At 42.3% G+C, this 14,637-nt stretch overlaps 3 protein-coding genes across 5 annotated transcripts; 1 reads left to right on the top strand and 2 right to left on the bottom strand.

The window, feature by feature from the left end:
- Window positions 1–708: 708 nt before the first annotated feature.
- Window positions 709–7,344, bottom strand: LOC117258505 (protein phosphatase 1 regulatory subunit 3D-like). 2 transcript variants are annotated; one of them, XM_033629485.2, is made up of 2 exons: window positions 7,225–7,344; window positions 709–2,253 (listed from the first exon to the last, which is right to left on the bottom strand). In XM_033629485.2, exon 2 carries the CDS (start codon window positions 2,223–2,225, stop codon window positions 1,314–1,316), a length of 912 nt encoding a protein of 303 aa, XP_033485376.1. In that variant the 5' UTR covers window positions 2,226–2,253; window positions 7,225–7,344; the 3' UTR covers window positions 709–1,313. The 2 variants fall into 2 exon arrangements, with proteins under 2 accessions (XP_033485376.1, XP_033485374.1); XM_033629483.2 differs by lacking the exon at window positions 7,225–7,344 and adding an exon at window positions 2,577–2,839.
- Window positions 3,076–6,936, top strand: fam217ba (family with sequence similarity 217 member Ba). Its single transcript, XM_033629481.2, has 4 exons — window positions 3,076–3,577; window positions 3,687–3,786; window positions 3,925–3,989; window positions 4,096–6,936. The coding sequence occupies exons 1-4, from the start codon at window positions 3,471–3,473 to the stop codon at window positions 5,519–5,521; spliced, it is 1,698 nt and encodes a 565-aa protein (XP_033485372.1). The 5' UTR covers window positions 3,076–3,470; the 3' UTR covers window positions 5,522–6,936.
- On the bottom strand, window positions 7,259–13,723 carry ttll9 (tubulin tyrosine ligase-like family, member 9). 2 transcript variants are annotated; one of them, XR_013491950.1, is made up of 15 exons: window positions 13,588–13,723; window positions 13,222–13,268; window positions 13,040–13,132; window positions 12,840–12,951; window positions 12,527–12,712; window positions 11,948–12,016; window positions 11,747–11,837; window positions 11,558–11,598; window positions 11,385–11,472; window positions 11,084–11,142; window positions 10,797–10,993; window positions 10,228–10,341; window positions 9,756–9,880; window positions 8,778–9,596; window positions 7,259–7,346 (listed from the first exon to the last, which is right to left on the bottom strand). XR_013491950.1 is itself a non-coding variant. In XM_033629482.2 (14 exons), the coding sequence occupies exons 1-14, from the start codon at window positions 13,600–13,602 to the stop codon at window positions 9,493–9,495; spliced, it is 1,341 nt and encodes a 446-aa protein (XP_033485373.2). In that variant the 5' UTR covers window positions 13,603–13,723; the 3' UTR covers window positions 8,041–9,492. The 2 variants fall into 2 exon arrangements, 1 of the variants encoding a protein (XP_033485373.2); XM_033629482.2 differs by lacking the exon at window positions 7,259–7,346 and having other exon boundaries at window positions 8,041–9,596.
- Window positions 13,724–14,637: the final 914 nt, after the last annotated feature.

Genomic DNA, 14,637 nt, shown 5'->3' with positions numbered 1-14,637 from the left:
TGGTACGTTAACTAACATTAGCTAGCTAACCAGTGAATAGCTGACCTTATCACATTTGTCAGTTGTTATGTATCTAACATTTCCGTTCTACACAAAATTTTACCTTAACTGTTCCAATGTTACTTATAGCTAACTAATGTTCAAAATATTGTCCCATTAATGGCTTTACGACTCCCTAGTTTGCCCTGGGAAAAGAAACATTAGCTTAAAGATAACTGCTTCTAACTTCACCGGTCTTTCTCTTAAAGGTGAAACCTGGTTGAAACATGTCCGTCAGCCAGGGTTTCTGTGTGTACTTTATATGAAGCAGGCAACTGTCCGGTGAGCAACAGTGCTGGAGAGTACATTAAGAGCAAGTCCCAATTTTCTTCATGATGAAACAGCAATTATTTTGTTAGTATTCAGTCACTACATTTCCCATGAGTCTTTACACTTCCTGAGAACTGTTCTTGTTACACTAAGTACATGTGGTGATAACCATATTTATATTAGCTGAAAACAAGCAAAAAAACCTATGTTTTAGAGTACTTTGTCACTAAGTATACATTACATTTAGAACATTTTTTCAGGAAGACTAAGTGAAAGCTATGAGAAAACCTACTGAGTCACAGAAGTGGGTAGAAGATAGGCAGGAGAGCAGGTAGAACTTCAAATAAGAATATAAATGACACTACTATAACGTTAAATAATGATAATACAAGCTGAACATTTTGTGGAATTTTGCTTTATTGTTAAACAAAATACGCATTATTTTCTGATTCATCAAAATTGTATCTATTGCGTGGTTGTGGCATTTGGTTTGACAACATTTGACTCAAAAATAAACTCTGAATACAGAGCAAAATGGTTCAGCAGACCAAATTCCTGCTTTGTATAAAACTAGTTTAGGGTCAGTTACCCAACAGTGGACTGAAGTGCATTAATTTCACTGAATATTTACGCAACATTCGTGGGTGTTACTCCCATTTGATGTGCCCACTTAAAGTGCATTTTTTAAAGTAGCGAGGAAAATCAACTCACAGAGTGCAATTTACAAGAAAGATAACACAAAAGTAAGACAGTGGCACCAAAGTTGGCATCAGGTAGAAGCACATTAGGGTTTGTGTTGCTGACACTGACTACGTCTGTAGAGTTAACAGTTTACCTTGAATCCAACTTGCTTCAAAGAAATCTTTTGTTAGTCTAACAAAATCAACATTTTATATCACAATGAAGTTCTGCATATTTAATTGGTCTTTCTGACAACTGTCATAAAGTGCTCTAAATAGGCCTCATCTACCCTTTTTTAGTCAGCATCCTTTTTAGTGAGCGTCTTAAATGAAGTGCACCATGCTGTCCTCGCATTCTTTGGGCACAGCGAGCTTGTAGTTATGGCAGACTAACTTATAATTCTCTCCATCATTGTTGTCCCAGTATTCAGCCCCACAGACTCTGTATCGGATGGCAAACTGCAACACTGCCCCTGGCTGTAGGAATGGAGGAACAGGCAGGTGGAAACGAAATGTATCACAACTGAACTGGCCCCCTCCTCCTTCCCAGGTCTTGGTGATGGTGGACACCCAAGAAGCTTTAGTTTCTGAGCAGCTCTTCCAGTCTGTAAACGAATAGCGGGCTGTGACATCTTTCTCAAAGTCCAAGTTCATGACCTGGGTGATTCCCATGACACCCAGCTCAAAACACAAGACTCTTTCCAGAGACACTTTCTGCGCATGGAGGCGATGCAGGAATCCTTCCTGGTCACCGGGTTGTTGATTAAAAACCGGCTTCAAGTATGGCAAAGATATCTCAAGATGCTTTCCATCTGCCAACTCTGCATCCATCAGCAATCTGAAGGCAACATGATGTGGTATAAACGGATCCTCTCCAGATTTAAAAAGCTTGACGTCCTCCAGGTCGAGCCCCAAAGAGTCGACAAACCGTACGCCAACATTTCTACATTTCTTGTGTGTGGTGGAAGGCAGAGAGTGTGACCGTTGTCGGATGATGGGTTTAGGTATGGGTTCACAGGAGAGACTGCGGCGGAACTCTTGTTCCTTTGGCACAGAGACTCTGGGGCTTGGGGGGCGGATTGGAACTGGCTTCTTGACTGCATTAGGTTTGTCAGCTTGAAGCATTTGAGTCAGGTTAATAATCATACGGGGTCTTGAGACACTGCTGCATGAGCTGGACGCCTCCTCCTTCGCAGGGGGAATCCTCTCATGTCCAATGAACCACCCTTTATCCATGTTCTGTGGGAAGAGCTGTCCTGCACACCTGCAAAGAAAGTTGTGAAACATAATATCAGGTTGCTTTCATCCCTGAAACACTCTTACCTAAAGCACAATGACCCAGTTATAACACCAATGTACTCTTTTTTACATAAAAATGTGTGATATTGTGATGCAAATTTTAAAAGAACAGCAATTTTTTGTGAATATAACAAAAAATAAACACAGCAGCATATAAAGTGGGCGTGTTCTCTGAAAGTACGTGCGTAAATGCACACAGCCTATTCTGTCCTCTCTCTGCACACATACAGTGTTACACAAACTGCCTTTAATATGCTTCCAGAATATTAGACATTGACATCACCTCACCATATAAAGAAATGGAGCGTTAGTTACACCTAAGCTGCAGGGTGTAGCCCAAGCTAGATCCTCCATTTGAAGTAGTATTTATTAGAGCTGCGCGTTTCCGTGCGTCACGGGGTCTCCGCTGTTGGCCACAATCACGTAACCCGATCTGTAACTAGTAACCAGCTTCACAACTCCAAAAGACACATGCATGATTGTGGCGTGTCCTCGATGGAGATCGGCTAACATGAGCGCAGTTAACAGGAAGTTTGAAACGGACCAGACAGCCCAGACGTTACATGGGAGATTGAGTGATTTGAGATGAGCAGTTGCGTTTGAGTGCATTGTTTTTAGCTTGTTTTCGCAAGCACAGTGTTGGCTTCTTCGACACATGCCTTTAACATTATTTATCAATATTAAGTTGTATTATTTAAGAGTGTTTGCGTATTTCGTTATAAAGAGCCACTGGTATGTTTTACTCCAAGTCCCATGATGCACCGCTGAGCCCACTCCGACACAAGCGGTGAGCCAGTAAGCAGCAGGTAAACAAACCTATCTGACTGGGACGGCGAGCCAAACAAAGCGTATGCGCCGTTTGACCGCCTTGCATTTTTAATGGCGAACAGGATGACAGTCGAAAAGGAGACACGTCTGCTGTCACCTCGTCATTGAAAATAACTGTCGGAATTTTAATTCACCAGAGAGGCGAGACGACGGCAACAGAGAAGGACGCGTTTAACCTGCAACGACTGTCGACATCTGCGCATGATGCATTGCAGCACTTTTGAGAAAATGGGTGTTTTTAGCCTCATTCTCAGGATAGAGTATCTGATCCGAGATGTCGGTTGGGTTCTTTAGCTACCGTGTCGTCTGATTGTGCTGGAGTCGAAACAACAATCCCCTCTGGCGACCTGCACCATGGGGCCCATCATGCAGGAGCGCACAGCATCCACGACACTGAAACGCGTCGTTTCCAAAGAGAAGATTCGGGTAAAATACACTGAAAACAGCGGGCCAGTAACCAGGTGGGCCTCATTTTACTGTCACACATCCAAGGCTAAATCAAATTTGTTATGTTTTGTCTCAGATGTGGATAAGAGGCGAACCTGACAACACACTATCATGTTTCCACAGTTCAAAGAAAGGTAACAAGATGAAGAAAGCAGTGGGCCAGATGAAAAATGGCCTCCCCAGCCCAGGTCAGGATAAGGATACAGTGACAGCAGTGCAGAAGGTGAGTGAATGCCATCACGGTCAATTAAAGAGAGACAATGTCAACATCATGGTCACAGGAGAAGACAGTGATGCAGCATGTGTTGCTTCACAGAACTCAAGACATGAATAATCAATTTCCGTATTGATTGTCTTTCAGGGTGCACAGTCAAAAGGTGGCAGGGTCAAATCTGGCTCCACACGCAACACAAGCAAACTCTCCAGGTATGTCTGATGAGGAGTTTGCATTCTCACTGACTGCTTCCCTTCAAGTACAGTAAATCCCTAAATCCCCACCAGCTTTTCCTAACACTCATCTGTCTCCTTACAGTCCTGAAGAAGATGGAGATTTGAGACCTCAGCTTCGCAAACATTTATCCGTGCACAGGAAAGAGGAGCAGCGCGAAAATAAACGGGTGTCACAGTGCAGCAACGAGCTACACCCGAATCGTGGGGGGATGGGGAAAAATCGGCGAGCCCTCTCCCTGCCTCTCTCCCCAATATCAGGGCTGCGACACACGCCATCACAGCCCCTTACACACTCCCCAGCCCCCACCCCTGAGGCGCTACAGCAGCAGTACAACCAGAAGGATGATGACACTGACAGTGCCAGTGATCTGTCAGACTCTGAGAGGCTGCCTGTGCTGCCCTCTCCCTGCACCCCCTGCACCCCTCCTCACCTTAATCTCCGGGCGGAGGTCATCAACACTAATGACTTTCCGCCAGACTTCCCAGGACCACATGGGGCTGTGTGTGATGAGGATGAGACTGAGAAACCCAGCTACAGCTACCCAGACTTTCTGCCTCCACCCTTCAACAGCTGGAGCCTGAGACAGCTGGCGGTGTTTCTTCACACGGAGGGCCGTGGGGCCCCCCGGCCCAAGCCTGTAGGCCACTTGGAGAAGTACCTGGAGAGGCTGCTGCAGCTGGAGTGGCTCCAGATCCAAACAGTGCAAGCGGAGAGCAGCCGTCCTCCTGGGACCCGCTCAAGGCCACAGGGCTTCCCTTCTGCCACCACCGCTCACCCCCCCAGGCCTCACACAGCTCCACCATCCCGACTCAACTCCCCTAAAGGGCTGCGGCACAGCCAGCGAGCCTTCCCATTTGCACCTGTCAACAACCCCCCATCCCCTGCTTCAACCCAGCAACAGCACTCCCGCTTTCCAGTTTGCCCTCACTGTCACATTCGCTACCCGTTGTGCAATGGAAGCTGCTCTGCCTATGCCTACCAGCGTCACTCAAGGCTCAGCCCGCTGCTTGAGCGCAGAGCCAAACCTGGAGCACCAGCGAAGAGGAGCAGCAGCGAGACCCGGGCGACCTCAACAGAAGGCCGGAGCCCTGGAGGACAAGGTGGAGGAGCCCAGACCCCAGTTAGCCCCTCGGCTGGAAGGAGTCACCTCAGGCACATGCAGGCCGCAGGCAACGCCCGAAAGCAACCCCAGGAATCTGGAACTAACGCAAACAGCAGAGGTCAAGTGAGAAAAAGCCGAATCAGAGCTAACTCTGAGACAGATGTGAAAAAGGAGCCTTGTGGGAGTAAAACAGCTGGTGCAGAGAAACGGGTCTTTGCTGCGAGTAAGAGAGAGGTCATCACCTCCAAGAGGGTAGAGAAGGACTGGCAGAGGACAGAGGCGGTGGGTCAGGCCTCAAAAACTGCCATGAAGAGAGCAGCTAAAGAGCCGCAATCTCTATCCAAAGCTCCACTTGGTAATAAGCAGAATGGCAAAACAAAAAATGTGCACTTTGTTGCGAAGTAACCCCTATAAACCTACAGTATACTGCTTTATTAGCGATTACCTGGTACAGGAGCTTGAACCTATGCCTGCTTTCTGTGTACTCTGTGTAATACTAACATGTTGTAACTGTTGTACAGCGGTCTAAATCAGTCAGTGGCATACTGCCTTCAAAAGGTCACAAGTAACAACAGGTTGAGCAGCTAGAGTAGAGATAAAAACAGCAATGATTTAAAAATATGACACTTAAATAGAACAGAATTCTACACGCTGTATTTCATCTCAAATGTACAGTAAGTATACAGTCATAATGTTAGACTGTGTTTTGACAGGAGGCTCGTTATGAACTGGAGCACTACTAGGATTTAAACACAGCTTTTATGTAAATTGAACTCTGCTGCACTGCACATCATCATCTCTCAGTATACTACTAATAAGCATAAAATAAGCATCTACTCTACCACTGGACAGCTTTCAGCATAAGTAAACCATCGTGAAGTTTGACAGAGATCATTACATTTTAGTCAGCCAATACAACCATTGCCGTTACTAGTGGAGTCTGTGATGTTGGAATGTATTTGTTTTCAATGCTCTTCCTTTACTCGATGTTGCATTTTATATTTTCTTTGGTGCCTCATGTTTTTGAGACATATGTTCCGTTAAGGCATCTTTTGGCTGAAAAGAAGGAGGCACAATAACTGGTGGTGTACTGCAGTGATGTAATTTGTTTGACATATATCTGTGCAATGGTTTAACATTTTTGGTTCCAAGGGCTTTTCATGTTTGAACAGCTTGAATTGTAGTCTATGATAATATACTGTATTTTGCATAGAGCTGAGCTCTTTCTATCATTGAAGACAGTGTAATGTTTGCTACGAATGTAAATGCATATTTTTCCAAATTTTATATACCATAGTTATATTTATGAAAAGTGTCGTGGTTGACTTGTAATCATCATTGTCATTATTCTGTTTACATCGTCACGCACAAAAACAAAAATATTTAGTCAAAGAGCTGAATGTAACTTAATGTCCTCCGTGCTGTACCATTGGCCATCCCTGTGATTCAGTGGAATTCCAACACAACATAGCTGTTAACGCTGGTAATGTCATACATATCACCTCCATATCACACTGCATACTTGAAGTCTTTAGAAGATTGTGTTTACATTAGAGTGTCTTTATCTGTTTGTTGTGATTTACCATGTGCACTTGATTCGTGGAAACACTACATCAGTGTAAATAATGTGATATGTAATCAGATTGCACCTCTTAATAATCCTGTAAAGTATCAAAGCCATAGATAAGGGGCTAGGAGGGGCGGTGTTATTATAAAAATGTACATTTTGTCGACACGCACGCAGAAAGATTGTGGTATGTATTTTCTCAATGTTGAATGCAAGTATTTGTAAGGCATAGAAATAAATGTTTTGCACTCAAGAGATAGTGACCCACTGGTTATTCTTTGGAGACACTATCCCAAACTTAACCAGCCTTATACCCCTTTTCGACAGTCATGTGCTGGCTTGGATTTGCTTGGTCCCAGCACAGCAGGGATTTGCATTTCTATTACAACGGGACGACATTCGTGAAGGTGTGTCTTAGTCTGATGATGGCTTGTCTTGAGCGATGATGTTTAAAGGCAGCACTCTGATCCATGGCTTAAGTCCTGTTAATTTTGTTGCATGTGTTTTTCCATCACACAGTAGGACAAGTAAAGAAATTTACCTGTTGGAGGTGAGCTGTTGGCAGAGGTGCAGTAAGAGTCTGTTGTCTGCAGCTCTTCATCAACATCTCACTGTGGCTGTTTCTGATTTTACTCTTCCTCCCTGCCGTATTATTAGACCTGTCTTTATTAAAGAAAAGGCACTAGCAAAGTTAAAAATGCAGTGACAAACGCATTTCATTCCCTGGGAGAGAAACTCCAAACCATATACACTGCCTGGCCAAAAAAAAAGTCGCCACCTGGATTTAACTAAGCAAATAGGTACGAGCCTCCTATTGGATAATTACTGCATGGGCGATTATCTTTCAGCTGGCAACAAGTTATTTAACCCCAACTGGTGCAATGAGTTGCTTCTCATTTCCTAAACAACCATGTCGAAAGACACATCCCGTGGTCGTGGAAAAGATGTTAGTCTGTTTGAGAAGGGTCAAATCATTGGCATGCATCAAGCAGAGAAAACATCTAAGGAGACTGCAGAAACTACTAAAATTGGGTTAAGAACTGTCCAACGCATTATTAAAAACTGGAAGGATAGTGGGGACCCATTGTCTTTGAGGAAGAAATGTGGCCGGAAAAAAAAATCCTCGATGATCGTGATCGGCGATCACTTAAACGTTTGGTGAGATCAAATCGAAGAAAAACAACAGTAGAACTCAGGGCTATGTTTAATAGTGAAAGTAAGAGCATTTCCACACGCACAATGCGAAGGGAACTCAAGGGATTGGGACTGAACAGCTGTGTAGCCTTAAGAAAACCACTAATCAGTGAGGCTAACCGGAAAAAAAGGCTTCAATTTGCTAGGGAGCATAAAGATTGGACTCTGGAGCAATGGAAGAAGGTCATGTGGTCTGATGAGTCCAGATTTACCCTGTTCCAGAGTGATGGGCGCATCAGGGTAAGAAGAGAGGCAGATGAAGTGATTCACCCATCATGCCTAGTGCCTACTGTACAAGCCTGTGGGGGCAGTGTTATGATCTGGGGTTGCTGCAGTTGGTCAGGTCTATGTTCAGCAACAGTATGTGCTCAAAGAATGAGGTCAGCTGACTACCTGAATATACTGAATGACCAGGTTATTCCATCAATGGATTTTTTCTTCCCTGATGGCACGGGCATATTCCAAGATGACAATGCCAGGATTCATCGGGCTCAAATTGTGAAAGACTGGTTCAGGGAGCATGAGACATCATTTTCACATATGGATTGGCCACCACAGAGTCCAGACCTTAACCCCACTGAGAATCTTTGGGATGTGCTGGAGAAGGCTTTGCGCAGCGGTCAGACTCTACCATCATCAATGCAAGATCTTGGTGAAAAATTAATGCAACACTGGATGGAAATAAATCTTGTGACATTGCAGAAGCTTATCGAAACAATGCCACAGCAAATGCGTGCCGTAATCAAAGCTAAAGGCGGTCCAACGAAATATTAGAGTGTATGACCTTTTTTTTTGGTGGTGACTTTTTTTTTGGCCAGGCAGTGTAGATTCAGTTAGAAGCTACAAAAGTACTGAGAGTTGAACACGGAGACTTTGAAAAACGCCTTCCTCTCTGGTCACCTGCAGACAGAGGTGACTAGAGTCTTGCAACACACACGCTTGTTTGTGCGGGGGGAGAATGGGGGTTGTCGAGGGCCCGGCTTTTGGATCTACTTCGGAGAAGGTCCATCTCTGGCGCAGCTTGGCGTGGCCAGTCTTAACTTGCAATTGAAACACAAATCAGCAACATGGCTTTACTCAGCGCAGCCAAGAGTGACAATGGAAGAAAGGTATTAGAGGTCTAGTGTGTAGGATTTAGTGGCATCTAGTGGTGAGGTTGCAGAACTGAAATATCTCCTGTGTGCCAAGCGTGTAGAACTACGGTTGCCAATGCATAAAACATGGATGGCCCTATCTAGAGCCCGTGTTTGGGTTGTCTGTTCTGGGCTACTGTAGAACAACATGACGTACTCTGTGGGAGAGGACCTGCTCTGTATGTAGATGGTAATGAATTGTTATTTTCAGGTGAATTCAAACCAATGGGAAAATAGTTATGACTATTATATTACCATTTCTGCCAATAAATTCCCCTAAATCCTACACACCAGCATTTTAACTCTGTAAATGAACGTACTACACCGTTTCCTGTAGTTTTACAAATGTGGTTTTCATTCATTTGCATATTCAGATTTCATCCTAGGTGCACAGAAAGCTCATTTTGTATGAATTATTACTTATGTTTTTCAGTTATTTGTATTCACTGCCCTCCCCCAGACACATATACACATACAAACTACTATAATAGTGGGACATAAAAATGATGGGTGTGTGACACCCTCTTCTGGCCTGGAAATGGTTTCAGAAGCCGGCGAAGCTGCTTCTCTCTGTCGTTTACACACCCTGCAACAGAACATGTACACCATACATTTGTTGCAGTTATTAAAGATAAAACGATAAAGGTGTCTCCACATGTTTAATTACCATAGTCTTATTTACATGTACTGTTGCACATGCACCTGTTTTACATCTCAATAAGTTTGCATTAACAACGCAGGTTACCTAAGTGTGTGTTGGCAGGGAAACACGAACCACCAATTGTTTCTAGGTTGACATCCTCTCTATAGACGGGCCCGTCGTTCCACATGAGATCATAGCCACCCACCCTCTTCTCCTTGCCAGTCAGCCTAATGAGAAAAAACACACAGTTAATTAGAACGCAGCAGCAGCATGGTGGCAAAAGATAAAAGGGACTCATCTTATCAGCTGTTGTACAGCACTCACCTTGTGATCTGAGGGGGACTGTAGCAAATTGTTTATTGTTGCAATAACACAATCTGTTAAAGTGCATCTTCCCACCCATGTTTATTACTTTCAAATATACCATAACCCAAGATCATACTTCACAATTTGTATAGAGTGGTGAATATCAATTAAGAATGTGACGTCTATAATGAATGGAGGGGCAGAGAACTCTTGCATCTTGTTCCCTGATGACAAAAATGCAAACACACAGTGACAGAGACGCCTTTACCTTCCCTCCATATCAACCACGTTCAATGTGTCATCCAGCAGCCGGCACTTCATCTCGTAATCCTCTTGACTACTGGGTGTGTGCGACGGAGAGGCGTTCACTTCAATTAGCCACCTGCAAAAAGACGGAGGTGATGACATTCACCAAACATGTACTTAGCCTTTTGAGCTGGCATTACGCCGACTCAAGAGCACATCCACATCCACGACTGGATTGTTAGGTGAGTACAAGCAATATGTGCACTGGAGAGAGGCACTGTCATTTCTGTGTTTTATAATTTACAGCAGGATTACATCACACCTGCCAATTGCTGAGATACACTGTGCAGATTTATGGCATTATTCGTACATGTTTATTTATGCAGTCTAACACTAGCAGATTTACTGCTTTGTTTTCAAGCATTCAGGATTGCAAGTAAACCCTATGCCATGTTTACTTGTCTGTACATGTGCTTGTCTTTGCTTCGTTGTGAGCATGCGTGCCTTAGTGCATGATTGCAAGTAGTGGATATTTGTGGGCGATGATGCATTTTTGCTATGGTTGCAGTGTATGACTGTAGGAGCACTTACGGTTTGAGGTTCTGATCCAGTAGAATGTCGTACCCGTAGAGCTCAAAGCAGTGTTTGTCATTTATAATGACCTTCTGTACACTCTGTAGACTGCGGACAAAGATGTTATCCATCTCTTTAAACAGGGACTCTACCGTCTCTCTGCCGTGCTTTGCAGTCAGGTATCTTCGAAGCTGTTGCATCTGCCACTTACATCCCTGTTTAGGATTAAAGAGGAGATAGAATTGGTTGAAAATATGCAGCGATACAATCTTTGACCTATTCTCTGAGGTTATTGAATTACACACCTTTTCAGGATCATAGTCTGGCGCTGTTTTCTGAACAGCCACATTCGTGAGGTGCATATCTGAAGAGTGGCATTAAGTAGAGTTTGGGAACTTAAGTGACATAATCACGCTTTCCATGGAGATGTGGATGAAAGGGACAGAATTAGGAACAACAGCCTCGGAAATTGGGTCAAACCGGGCTATTTAAAACTGACTTTGCTTGAATATTTCATTAGACAAAGGCTCAACTTGTTAAGGCATGACTCAGAAACAGACTAACACATGAGTGTATTCAAATGAGCAGAGAGAAAGAAAAGGATACACTTGTCATCAATACTGCTGAGGGAGAAGCGGGTGCTTGAGAAGCGGCCAAAGCCATCTCGATACAGCCAGGCCTTTAAGGGAACATACTGAAACACAAACACACATACACAAACACTGATTCACACGTACACTTTATATAAAACACTGTGATGTATAAGGTCCAGTACGTACGGATGTGACCAGCACATAGACCCTCAGATCAAATTTCCTGCCTGTGGAGACAAAAAGCAAGCAGAGACATATGTCATTCTATTTTCTCATTAATTCAAAATTTGTATATTTTTATGTTTGTTAATTATTTGTTAGCACATTGGATGGTTTTTAAATTAAACGTGTATTTTTTTAAATTCAGTTTATTACCATTAATTAGGTAGGGGTTCTCTATATAGCGCTGTGCCACATAGCTTTCCACTTGAGCTGCATCCTTCTGTTCCTCTGAGCGGGTGCCATCCTGTGTAAACACACAGTTATTAATCTGAATATGTGGGTGTGCAGGCAGAATTTCTGTTTTTAGGTTTTTTAATTTGCACCCAATTGCTTGACAAAATAAACACACATTACCTTCTTCCAGTCCATGATGTCTTTCAGTTTCCTGAACAGGAAAATGCCTTTCCCTTGAGATTTTGCTACCTAAATGAAAATACCAGTTAATTTTCATGACTGAAATGTAATTGGGTTGTAACTTAAAGGAGAACCATACAATTAAAAAAAAAATATATATGTTGATATTATGATCTAACACAGTCCGAAAATATTAGTAAACATGAATAACTCTGTCCTAGATCCAAAAATATGAGTGCTAAAACTCAAATTTGTGATGCCATCAGGTATAAAGTCTGGAGCTGCTCCACAGGTAATAAATTAGGAAAGATGTTATTGATGACACCGAGAACACCCAGGGAATGTTCTGAGTATACGAGTACATTTTCAGTTTCATGACTGAAAACACTGCAATAGAATAAAGCTCATTTGGGTATAAAAAAGCAAATATTGAATTAACCTTCCAAGGCTACTGGAATAACAAACTGGAATTATTTATTTAGGTGGTGTTCCCCTTTAACTTTAGTTTCTGAGGTCATCCAAATACTACATCAACAATTTCATGGCACTGCATTACACCTATGGTCTGCTTTAGCTAACCGGCTTCATGATCCAAGTGCTGCCAGGGTTTCTTTTGAATTCCTCTACAAAGAGATGATATTCGCTGGGCAGTGCAAAGGTGCAGGGGAAAAAGTCACATTTGGCTGCCTCCATGCGGCCAACATCCCTTTCAAGAGTTTTCCGGTATCTTTTGAGGTTTTTCACCATGAGGTTCTTGCGAGTCAGCTGTAAAACATAGACACACAGAAACACATTAAAATACTACATGACTTTTGATGATATGAATGATATATGATTATTACTGTTAAAAACTCCAGTGTACAGTCTTGAAGCTAGACAGATGCTGCCTTACCTCATAATGGTTGCGAAAGTGGTTTATCCTTACATGTTCCTCCATGTAGGAATGATCAAAGTTCTCCCTGAGCCAGCCCACATCACACCAGTTAAAGTCCCACTCTCCTTCACTGTGAGAGAAAGAGCAGATACCAGATTCAAGCCACAAATATGACAGAGGGGCTGTTATAATGATGATGAATAGTCAGAGCTACTCACTCTTTGACTTCAATCCAACCTGGCCTTTGGCGCAGGACATCCTGTATGGTGTTCAGCAGGCCACATTTGTAACGCACACAGCTTCTTCCCTCCCTGAGCAGACATTGTAACATAGTCAGTAGTCTGTTAACAGTACTAGTTAACAGCTGTTCATTTGTGACCAACTTACAAACAACACTCACCGCTCCTCACTTTTGTTGTAGTCATATGAGCCTTTGTATCCGGAAGTCTGCAATGGTGAAGACATCAAAACAACATTTAGCCCCATAGTTTAGGATACAATATTTAATTATACACTTTACACCTGCAATTTTCCTGGTTTGCCAACAGCTAACGTTAGCGTTTGTTAACCCTAAAACCACTACCTTATTCCTTCTAAACAGTTATATGTAGTCTTAAATACAACCCTGTACTACTCTTTATTAACTTAGGGGTACGCATTAATGCTAACTGGAACTTTACTAACAAACTAGCTAGGGCAGAGTGTTATTTTGTTAGTAAGAAAGCCTACAAGTCAACAAAATGTACACACAGTGCTTCCTGTTTACCTTATACTTTGACATAGAGGCGCACGCTATGTAATTTTAGAAAAATAGGATAGTAAACTAGCGTTATATTAAAGTATGCGTAAGTAGCATCCAGTTAGCAGTTAAGCTAGCTAGTCCTAGCGGAGTTTGACAGCCGTTGTCATGGTAACCACATCACCGAGCGACAAAGGGAATGTCCTGATGTGCTTTCCGTAGAGTTGGGGATCCACATATAATCAGATTTGTAGTTTCCTTATTTTTAAAATAATGTAGGATTCTTCAGATGAATTACAGAAATATGACAACAACTCATACCAATACAATATATACGTTCATTATAATAAAATAATAAATAAAATAAAACATGTTTCACACAAATATCGACAGCCTTTATCAATTTTAGGAAAACAAAGGGTGAACCCATATTATTTTTCTTTCACTTGACAGATGTGGGTTTGGTCAATATGCTTCTTGAATTATGTTGACATTTTATTTTTACAATTTTTTTTAAAAGAGTCATTACAGTTTTATATTATGCAATTAGTCTTAATCCATCAGATTGTATTACAAATATCAGAACTTTGAGTTTACATTAACAGTAGTGAGTTACCTGTAATAGTAAAGGTACTGGCTTTATAAACGTATAACATAAATGCAAAAACGTTACACTCATCATCATCCAACACCTTTACTATAAAATCACCACTAAGTGGCGCCAAAACCTCATCTAACCCAGAGGAATGGTCCCTTATTTCCGGCATATTGTCTGTTGATTTACTTTGGTCTAAAATTGATATTAGAGTTTAATTTCAGATCAAGATATTACATGCTTAATCACAGAAACCAACACATCTACTTATTTTCTACTAATCCTTGTGTATTCTCTATTTTAACCCCTCAATTTGTTTGTTTGTTTCAGATATGTGAATGGATTTCTAAGTCGGCAAGAGGCCAAAATGAACCAAACATGTTTTAACTTTGCAAATGCATAGATTAAGTTGACTGTCAACTCCACTCCCTCTTGGATTTATCTGTTAATATTCTGTGACTGCTTTATTCCCATCGGCCTAT

The sequence above is a fragment of the Epinephelus lanceolatus genome, chromosome 8 (genome assembly GCF_041903045.1).
Source record: "Epinephelus lanceolatus isolate andai-2023 chromosome 8, ASM4190304v1, whole genome shotgun sequence".
Classification (NCBI taxonomy): Eukaryota; Metazoa; Chordata; class Actinopteri; order Perciformes; family Serranidae; genus Epinephelus; species Epinephelus lanceolatus.
The sequence above is the reverse complement of the archived record's forward strand: the minus strand, read 5'-3'. Positions and strand labels throughout refer to the sequence as shown.